The sequence below is a fragment of the Thamnophis elegans genome, chromosome 16 (assembly GCF_009769535.1).
Source record: "Thamnophis elegans isolate rThaEle1 chromosome 16, rThaEle1.pri, whole genome shotgun sequence".
Taxonomy (NCBI): Eukaryota; Metazoa; Chordata; class Lepidosauria; order Squamata; family Colubridae; genus Thamnophis; species Thamnophis elegans.
This window is the reverse complement of record NC_045556.1, coordinates 27,081,669-27,092,190: the sequence shown is the minus strand read 5'-3', so window position 1 is coordinate 27,092,190 and position 10,522 is coordinate 27,081,669. Positions and strand designations below refer to the sequence as shown.

The following is a 10,522-nucleotide window of genomic DNA, read 5'->3' as shown; positions in this document are numbered from 1 at the left end:
GCTGGAGCCGGATGTTGCAAGATGGCGGCGGCGGCGGCGGCGGCTGGGCTAGCTGCTGCTGAGGCGACGGAAGGCGCCGGCGCTGGCGGCCGGGCGTACTGAGGGAAGCCCTCCGCCGCAGGTGAACACGGGTAGAAGGAGGGTCGGGGACCCTGGGCCCGGCTGCGTGGGGGGGGGGCTTGATGAGGGTAGGAATGGAGCCTCCCGCTTCAGGAGAAGTCTACCTCATTGGGCGTCGTGGATGATTCCTGGCTCCTCCCTGAGCGGGAAAGGTCTTCCCTCTTTTCGGGCAAGGAGGATGATGGGGAGAGGCGACCACAGGCTCGATCTGCCACGTCCCCCACCCCCCACCCCGGGCGTTAAGACCTCCTCTCCCCCCCTTTGCGGGTCCCTGAAGGTCCTGGCTTCCCTGGCACTGGTGGTCCTCGATTTACGACCACCCACGGACGTCCTCGCCTTACGATCCCCCAAGGCGCCCCCAAATCTGCTAAGTGAAGCGAGACCTCAAGTGTTCTGTGAGTTTTTGCCTCGCTTTACGACTTTTCTCATCCCGGTTCTTTAAGTGAAACGCTGCGGTTAAGTCAGTAACCTGGGTCATTAAGCAAATCCCCATGGACTTGACTTGTCAAAAGGTTGCAAAAGTTTTGATTATGTGACCCTGAGACAATTATATGACCGTCATAAACGTGAGTCGGTTGTCAAGCATCTGAATGTAAACTGAGTGGCCAGGGGGATGTGGCGAAAAGTAGTCCTTGGCCCCTTTTTTCCATGCTGTTGTGACTTTGAACTGTTACTAAGCTGTTGTAAGTCGAGGACTATTTTGCTTTTTAAAAAAAAAATCAAACTGACTGTTTGCAAATGAGGGTTTTCTTGGTCCATGAAGCAGAAGCACCCTCCGCATGGATACCCAGCAGCAGCCGCCCCTGGGCTGCAAGAAGAGGAAGGGGGTGTCAAGGTGGCTGCCCCTCCCATGAGTGGACACCCCCCTTGAGGAAGTGGCGTTCTGGGGGCGAAGGGGGGGCGGACTGCAGTCCATGGGCATAAATAGTGCTCAGCCTCTGAAACTGATGACATGCGACAGGTGATGTGTCAGGTACTGGAATACAGGTAGTCCTCGACTTACAACAGTTCATTTAGTGACCATTCCAAATTACAACAGCACTGAAAAAAAGGGGACTTAGGACCAGTTTCTCACAGTTACGACCTTTGCAGCCTCCCCGTGATCGCATGATCAAAATTCAGATGCTTGGCTGCTGGTGACCGTTGCCAAGTCATGCGGTCCCCAAAGCCCATGGAAAAGCCAGATTCACTGAATGACCGGGTAACTAACTTAACAACTGCAGGGATTCACTTAACGGTGGTGAGAAAGGTGGTAAAATGGGGGAAAACTCACGTAACAAATGCCTCGCTTAACAATGGAAATGTTGGCCTCCATTGTCAAAAGTTGAGGACTACCTGCAAATGCCCGTGTCCTGCAAAAAAAAACCCATCATAAATCATGGCGATGTAACCCCAGGGACAAAGCACATAGCCATCAATGTGGGCCAATTGCCTGAGCGACCCAAATGAAGTCACATGATCACGAGGAAGGCAGATGTCGCAACTTCAAATCTGGTCCCTCACTTAACAGAAATTTTGGGTTCAATTGTGATCATAAGTCGAGAACTACCTGGATCTGGGTTTTAGCCTTGGCAGCCTGGCCTCCATTAAAAATTTATGTGATTATTTTTCCTGATCCCTTGTCTCCAGCCACACGTCATGCAGCTCTGAAAGGAGCAGGAGTGGAACTATCTCTCATCCCGAATGCAGGGTTACATTTGGAAGGCTTACGCAACACTTGTAGTGAAATGCACTTGTGCATTCTGAAATATCAGGATGTTCGAGTAGAGCCCGTTTCCCTTGGCCTACCCTTGTTCAGGTTGATGTTCTCCACAATCAGACAATTAGTTTAGTAATTAGATTTCCTTGATGAATGGAGGTGTGTTATGTTGTGTTCACTTTTGACTTTGAATTGTTGGTCTTGCTAGAGACATAAACCACATTCAGTAGTTGTTGTTCAGACTTGAACAAGCTTGGATGGGTTGCCAGTGTTTTCGGAAACTCTCACATTCACTAACATCTAGGTCTCTCATACAGCAGAATCTTTTTCTTTAAAATGATTTCTGTTCTTTTTAATTATAGTTAATTAAATTAACTAAACCTAATATGGGAAGTTCCTTATAAATAGTGTCACAGCCACTTGTCTACCCTCTTGTAAGAGGCTTGTTAGACCTGTTCAAGGCACTGAAGGCAGAATAAGATTTTTTTTTTAAAAAAATGGAGCATTTATAATCACCAGCAATAAAACCAATAAAACAATTAACAATATTTTCTAATAGAGAGCTTTAATGAAAAAGATTAAGAAGTAAGTAGGGAGTTCCTTTTAAAATAGGTCATCTTTCAGACAGCAGAAAATAACATTTGAAAAGGCGCACTTGGTGGAATGAGCTAGAAATTGGAGTTTCCACAAGTCAAATCTTAGCTGTTGGAATTTGGGGAACATAGCAGTTGCTGTGATGAGTGTGTGTGTGTGTGTGGCTGGCTGGCTGGCTCAGTTACCAGGTATTTGAAAACAGCTATCACATTCTATTCAGTTTTCTTCCCTAATGAATATAACCCAGTTTTTAAATTGTCCTTTGAGGAACTTTCTCTATGGCTGAGAACCTTTGTGCTTCTCCTGGCTTGCTTTGAGTATCCGAGCCAAGATTGCACGGCCAGCACTTCAGATAAGATTTGTTTAATGCTGAATAAAGTGAATGTATGACTACGGTGCCTCTGATTTGGAGACCAGTTTTATTAATGAAATCTAAAAAGTGCACTAGCCTTAGCTGGGTCACTATTAGTGTCTGATCAGCTATAAGCCAGGGACTTTCTTGACGCCTTCAGGTTACAATTCCTCCACTGTTGTCTTTAAAGCGAAGACAACTTTAATTCATTTCTCTTTAATTCTCGTCTCTGCCTCATTCCAGTTTAAAACTTCATTTTTTTGCAATTATTTGCAAAACGGGACAAACATTTTCTGTGTCATTTTCACGTCTACGTCTGTCTTTTACTCTTAAGTCATACAGGTAGTGAGGAAAAAGGATAGGGGCTTCTTTTGAATGCTTTTCCTGTTTTTTGAGGAGCCAGTGACAGAATTACACGGCTAAACAGAATTTTGTACTAAGCAAAAAATGTGCTTTTATGTGAGTTCTTGTTACAGTGGTGGGATTCACACACCTCACTGAACCAAAGCATAGCGCATTATGTGTGAATCTGGTGTTCAGTTTTCCAGCCCACAGATGTTCATGTTATCTGTCCAAAATATTACGAAGATGGCTTGTGATGTAGGCACTACAGAGCACAAGGTGTAACAGGCCTTTTAGAACAAAAAGTCTCAGCAAATATTAACAAAATCTGGGAGTACTTTCTTTTGCTTTGCCGAGGATTTCCAACAACCAACAACCCTCCCCCCCCAAAAAAAAAAAACGGTTAAAGGACACACACAGAGAAAGGAAGACTAAATTAGTTCAATAGCTCAGATGTGTCCCTTAATTCCAATGAATTGCCCACCAAAATATTTGCTTCCCAGGTCTTGTGATGTCCTTGTAATTAAAAGTTAATTTGAAAGCAAATGACCAACAGTAACAGATGCAAATCCATGTCACGGGTGCAAACGTGTCTCTTGTCCCTGGAGATTTGCCAGGATGCTGACCAAAGGTTTTTGGGTACTCGAAAGGCATTGACCTACTTTTCAAGTCCTGTTTACCCAAATGTACTGGGAAGAAATAAGAGACTGCCCTTTCAATCAGGGCAAGAGATGGGTGTCATTCAAAACCCAGAGAAGGCTTCTGTGAGCATGCTTTTCTTTCTTGCCCTGCCCCATAGCTGAGTCTGATGGAGTTGGGAAGAAAAATCAGGCCTGCAGCCCATTACTAGAAAACGCTGCAGCTGAAGAGAAAGTACTGTTCCCTTAATCTGAAAGTACAGCACAAACAAGCAAAGCCTTTATCAAAGAACATAAATGATAGACCAGTAAGGGAGCAGATAAGCTTATTCAGGTGCCAGAATCCCTTCTGGGTTTAGCATTTATAAGATGAGAAAATCAAAATAGAGGCCTTGCTGTGCCACACGGTCCCAGCTTCATCCATAATCGCGGTTATTGTTTCACGGACTGAGAACAGGCGGGTGTTGTGTGGAGGAAGAAAAAGGCAGCCCTAAAATGCAAGAAGAGACGATGAATTGAGAGATTCCCGCAAGGCAGCCAGTCTAGTTAGCCTAAGCAGATTGTGCTTTATAAAACTTTACATACTTCAGATTTCCCCCTCCCTCGAAGATGATTATTTCATCTCCGTTAATCCACATCCTTTATGGAAAAACAAGTGGACGTACGATAGGTAGTCCTTGACTTCTGATGTCAATCGGGACCAGAATTTCCATCATGAAGGGATGTGGTCGTAAATTACAACCGCATCCCTGAATGATAGCAATCTCTGCAATCCTGGTTGCCATCATGAACTGAATTTCACAGTCATTAGGTGAGGCAGCTTCCTGCCAAAGTTAATGAAGAAGCCGGCAGGAAGTCGCAAGACCTAGACTGGAAGGTAGGTAAGTGGCTGCTGCTGGATGGGGAAAGGTGCAGGAGGGGGCCCCCACGAGGCACCATGCTGGCCTGGGAGGATGCATGAGGGTGCTATGAGTGTGGAGAGGGGCGCAAGAGCGTGGGAGGCACAGTGGGGCTGAAGGAGGATGCACATGTAACGAAGTCCCATCCCAGAGGCTTGCAACCTTTCCTGCCTGCTTCCCCACTGACTTTCTGGGGAAGCCGCCAGGAGAACTTGCAAGTGGCCATCACCCAGTAGTGGAGATGCTGGAACAGCCAGAGGTCAATTGTAACACAGCTTGTTCAGTGCTGTCACAATTTCACATGATGGCTGAGCGAGCGGTTATATAGCGAGAACGATGCCAGTTACTAATTCCACTTTTCTGTCTTCTTCCCTCCAGCTTGCGCATAGGAAGGCAAGCCCGCCCCGCTCCATCTACTGCTCCTCTTCAGGTGGCAAGTGACTCGGCTCCACTTTGATCATGCAGCCCCCTCCTCAGACAGCCCCCCCGGGGGTCGGAGGCCCTCCTCCTCTCGCCCCCTCCTGGAACATGCATTGGCGAAATGGCCCCTACGGCAGGCATGCAAACGCCCCCACCTCAGCAGCAGCCGCGGCGACGGGACCTGTGCAACCGGTGACTGACCCCTTTGCCTTCGGCAAACAAGGCCCCCGCAGCTCCCCACTGAGCACCGCACCCCATGGAGACCCAGGCTCCTCTCCATTGGCTTTCCCTCCATCGGCTGCTCCCCTTCATCTCTCCTCTGGGCACCTTCCTCACGCACCTGCTCCATCGTTAACGTCTGCCTCAGCCTCCCACTCAGAAGCTGGGGGCTCATTTTCCATTCCCACGGCCTCCATGTCAGTCTACCCCAAAGGGGTCCCCAACAGCATCGAGATGCATCCAAGCACAGAACACGCCTCACGTCCCCCAGTGGAACCACCTCAGCCCATGAGAATCGGCCCTGAAAATCCCCTTTCCGCTTCTGTCCTGGACAGGCCGCCGGGTGGGTCTGATGTGAGTAGGAATCCAGGCAACCTTGGGGCGGCCCCCCCACCAGTGCCGGCCTTCCCCCTCCTGCAACAGACGGTGCCTCAGTGGATGCCTCCCCAAAGCTCTGCGTATTTGCCTTCCCCGGAGCCCCTGTCCCGGAACGCCTTTGGGAGTGCTGCCCATTCCAGCATCTCCGTTTCCCAGCCGGGCCCTCAGCTGGATCGTCACCCGACTCCCCCTCATCAGCCTGGGTTCCCCAGTGCCCCCCAGGCCCCCTACATGCTCGCTGAGGCACCCAATGTGACTCTGCCCCCCAGTAGCACTTGGCAGAGCCCCGGGGGCCCCGGTGCGTGGGCCGGCCAGCTCCCCCAAGAACACTTTTACTTGCAGCCCCTGGAAGCGACGTATCCCTCGGGCCACCCCACTTCTCAGGAAAGCAGCCCCCCCGGCCAGGCTCAAGGGGGGCCTGAGGGAGGGAGCCGGCTGTGCCCAGACGAGGCCGATGCGGGGACGATTGCCATGTTCTTCAAGGGAGACGAGGCCGAGAACGAGGAAATCCTGTCCTCCGAAGCCAGTAGTCACATGGCCAGACCGGAAGTGGAGGCTTTCCAGCAGACCATGGGCCACACCTATTACCAGCCTTTGCACGGCCCGCAAGGGCTACCAGCTCATTTTGCGCCAGCCCAGGCCAGTGCGGCTCTGGCAGCTGAGGCAACGCCCAATGAAGCAGATGCCCAGCGCTTCCTCAGAACAGCGGCTGCTCAGCAGGCCAGCGAGAAGGCCTCGTCCTTCCCGGGAGAGGACCGAGCCAGCCTCCTCGTCCCACAGGCAGGAAGCTGCTCTGCCAGCGGGCAGTACGAAAACGTGGAGAACCAGGAGTGCGTTCAGAACCAGGAGGTCTTGCCAAGGGAGCTCCTGTCGCAGAACCCTTCCTCCCCAGGGGCGTCGTTGGATTCCAGCCGCTACGCCTCTCTAGCCCCGCTGCTCCCCAAAAACCACGTCGGGAGCCACCTGGAAGGAGGACCCAACCTGGAGGCCCTCAGCGCCTTCCCACGGCCCGTCCGGCCCGACAGCGTCTCTTCCAACTATAGCAACTTGAGCCCCAGGAGCGCAGCGGGCATTGCCCGGCCGCAAGAACCGGGAACATTCATCCAGCAGGAAAGCGGGAAGCCTGAACAAGAGGCCTCCAGTGGCTTTTTTAAGCAGATTGACTCCTCTCCCTTGGGAACAGAGGTGGGGGAGCAGGAGCCCGGCAAGAATTACCATGCCCCCTCCTCCCAGGCGCCGACGCCAAGCCCTCCCAAACCCACGGGAGTCTTTCACACCAGTGTCAACAGCTCCTTTGAGCCCATCCGGGTCCACAGCCTGGGGGTGAAGCCCCCGGAGACCGATCAGGCCAAGGTGGTGGCCGAGCTGAGAGAGGATCGTCCCAACCAAAGGGGCACGCAGAGAAGCTCCGCGATTGCTGTGGCCTCCCCAGGGAACCTGGAACAGCCTCCAGACAACCTGGAGACCCTCTTCCTGCCCCCAGCCCACTCCTTGCCCCTCTCCCTGGTGGCCGGCAGTGGGAGCCCCTGGCAGCTTCCTTCTGCTGGGACAGGGATGGAGAAGAGAGCGAGCAGCAGAGCTCAGGGCCTAGGGAAGAAGTGCGAGAGCCCAGCTACCACCTTGTGGGCACACAACGAGCTGCCCACTTTTGGGGGCAACGTGCTCCTTGCCCCCGCCGCCCCTGCGGTCTACGTCCCGGCCAAGCCCTCCCCGCAGGTGGTCCAGCCCCCGGAGGAAGCTTTGTCGAGCAAGCCGGGGGGGTCTCAAGCCGGAAGCCTCCCATCCGAAAATTTGGAAAACCCTCCCAAGCTGGGGGACGAAGAGGCGGCCGGCTCTCAGGGCAGCCTGGGTTACGCCAGCCTCCTTTCCTCCCCACCGACGGAGGCGCTTCAGAACCAGCCGATCTTGCTTGCCCAACCGAGTCAGTTTGGTAGCTTGGCTCCGGCTGCCAGCTCCTCTCTCGCCCTTCAGCTGGGCCAGCCCGAGAAGAACCCCTCAGCCAAGGAGCTGGGCGCCGGTGGGGCTCCTCTGCTGGGGAAGAACTGGAGCTGCAGCTTGTCCGGGGAAAACCCGCCTGGGGGCTTGGTTAACTCAAGCACTACTTTCTTCCCCTGCCCGCTTAGCGCAGCTGAAACTGCTCCCCCCAAACCCCTGGGTCCATCTCAAGCCCCCCTCAACTTAGCCATGGAAGCCCCCCAGCCCCCTGCTGCAGAAGGGCTGCCTCTGGAAAGCGCTGGCCAGCCGACAACCAGCGTTCCTCTCTCCCACGTCAGTGGCGGGACTCCTGTTGTGGGGCCCAGTGGTAGCCTTCCCGGCTGGTCTCCAAACGCCTCCCTTTGCCAGGAGCTTTCCAGACCTCTGGATCTGGCTGGAGCAAAGCCTCAGGAGCACAGCAGGGCAGGGCTTCTTTTGGGCGGCCAGACGTTTCCTCTGGCCCCTGGCCCCAGCGACCCCCAAGCTCGAGGCCCACAGCAGTTCTATCGGCAGGTAACCAAGGACTCAGGGCCCTCAATGCCCTTCGACCAAGGGGCGCCCTTGGAGCAGGCTCCGGCAGCTCCTCGCCACTCTTCCGTTTCCCCCAACCTCCAGATGCCTCCCGGAAACCCCCGTGCCCAGGCGCCGAGTCCGAAGCCTTGCCCCAGGGGTCCCTTGGAAGACAGTCCGGCCCCCCCACCGCCCAGCCATCCTCAGCCGGGCACTGACTTCAGGCATGATCCTCGCCTCCCCCCTGGCATGGGGCCTCCTCCTCCTCCTGGATCCACAGCCCCAAGTGGCCCCCAACCTGCTCGTCCCCCTTCGCGCCACGAGCAGCAGTACCCTCCTTCGCAGACCGCCTACGGCCCGCCCCCCAACTCCTACTACTACTACCGGCACCCGTACGACAGCTACACCTACCCACCGGTGGATCCTAGGGCTGCTCACCTTTACTTCCAGGTAGAGTGAAACGTGCTCTCTTCAGTCACCCTCAGGAGGAAACCTCCTGGGGGGGGGGGTGATCCTGGGTGGGATGGGGGTGAGGCTTTAGAGGTTCAGCATGCGTTCACATTCGGGGGATTTCTTCAGTGGAAACTCTTCCCACCAATGCCCAGCGATTGCAGAGGGCATTTTTTCAGACTAGGGGTTCCTGCTGAAGGCCGGAATGATTGGCCAGAGAGGAGGAGGTTCTGTCTTCCACAGCCTCCCCCAGGGGTGGCAAGTGGTGACAATCCAAGCCCCCCCCCCCCAACCTGTCAGAGCTGTCCTACGCTTCAAAGGCAACAAATAGCTGTGAAAAAGCAGAGAAGAAAACCCATAGAAGAGAATGGGTTATAATCAGCTCGTGATTGTTTGATTTTTCCACCCTGAATTTTCAGTTTATTATTATAGTTTATTATATTTATATGCTGCCCTTTCCCCCCGAAGGGCTCATTTTGCTTCTGGATTCTTTTTCTGACACTTCTAAAACCACCTTCGTCAATTTAGGTGGAAGCACAAATGGTTTGGGGTAAGAGAAAGCTCTCAAAAATTGGTAGAATGCTGGGGTGGGGGTGGGGAGAGATTTCTGGCAAAAGGGCCATCAAAACATTTTATGTTTAAAACCAGGATACAGGTAGACTTACATCAAAGCCCCAACGGCACTGGAAACAAGCCACTGGTCTCCCTCTGTCTCTCTCTTTGTCCAGCCTACCCCACAAGGCTGTTGTTTTAGGGGAGGAATTGGGGAAGGCCCCTGAATGTGGGATATAAACCGCCCGCCCATCATCCTCATCCTCATGATCCCCAGAGGACTCAGCTCCTTACCAATCCATTTATGTATTTATTTGTTGGCCTTTGGGCAGCTGGGTTTCTGCTCGTGATCCTTTGATTTTTCACCCTGAATTTGCTTTTGGGTTCTTTCTTTTTCTGATGCTTCTGAAATCTCCATCAACGTGGAATCCCATCTGCTGAGAGAGGAGCCTGGCCAAACGTTCGGCTTGCCTCTTGCCTCGCTCCTGAGTTAATGTAATCTTTCTTGTCTCTTGGAGGATGCATATGGCCAGTACAACACTTCCTACAACCAGTATGACCAGTCTGCTGCCTATCGAGACACGGGGAGCTACTGGTACACGGAACCAGAGCGCCCCAGTTCAAGAGCCAGCCACACTTCAGACAGGCCCCAGTCAAGGTAAGGAGACTGCCAGTGCTGACGCCTCGAAGGTATTTTTGCAAAAGAGAGAAGAAGGGAGCACTTAATATAAACGCTTTTGTTGGCCCCACTCTGGAAAGTGCATGTTGTGGCCAGCCAGCAGAGCTGGTGGCAGATTCGAACAGTGAGGAGGTTGGGGAGGAACCTGGGCCAGTCCTGGAGTCTGGGGAAGGCTCTGAGGAGGGCTCTGTGTCGGAGGCAGAGAGGGGGCCAGGGCCGTGTGACAGTTATCAGCTGCCTTCGGAGTCAGACATCAGTGGGGCAGACGAACAGCTGGAGCCTGTTCCCAGTGTGCGCATGCGCAGAGCTGCCAGGAGAAGGGAACAGCTAAGGAGCAAGGTCGACTCGGGAATAAGGCCACAGGTGAACAGTGAATGGCCCCTCCCGTAGGGAAGAAAGAGGAGCGAAAGGGGAGGGGAGTTTGCAGGAGACAATTAGTTCATTTAATTAGTGTGAAGGTTTGTTCGTGACTCTCAGAGACTCCTTGCCAAGTATTTTCTTGTACAGCTGTTGCGTTTGGAAGATATCGGCCTGGCAGTTCTCCAAGCCTGATAAGGTCTGTGCTTGTAAATTCACCCTTGAAAGACTGTTTGCCAGGACTTTGCTGGAGGTGAATGGGAGGAATTCACATGAGCTTCATAAAAAGGGGTTTTGTCGGGACAAGGAGCCTGCTTCGTGATTTGGTGAAGCCTAGGT

The 10,522-nt window shown here is 53.1% G+C and overlaps 1 protein-coding gene across 4 annotated transcripts in view; it reads left to right on the top strand.

Annotated features, from left to right (window-relative positions):
* Positions 1-10,522, top strand: part of SEC16A (SEC16 homolog A, endoplasmic reticulum export factor) — a 63,792-nt gene continuing 53,270 nt past the window's right edge. For all 4 annotated transcript variants that reach the window (XM_032233581.1, XM_032233580.1, XM_032233582.1 and 1 more), the window contains exons 1-3: positions 1-121; positions 5,023-8,595; positions 9,666-9,805. In XM_032233581.1, the coding sequence (XP_032089472.1) occupies positions 5,104-8,595; positions 9,666-9,805 (3,632 nt within the window). In that variant the 5' untranslated portion in view covers positions 1-121; positions 5,023-5,103. The remainder of the gene's footprint in view (positions 122-5,022; positions 8,596-9,665; positions 9,806-10,522) is intronic.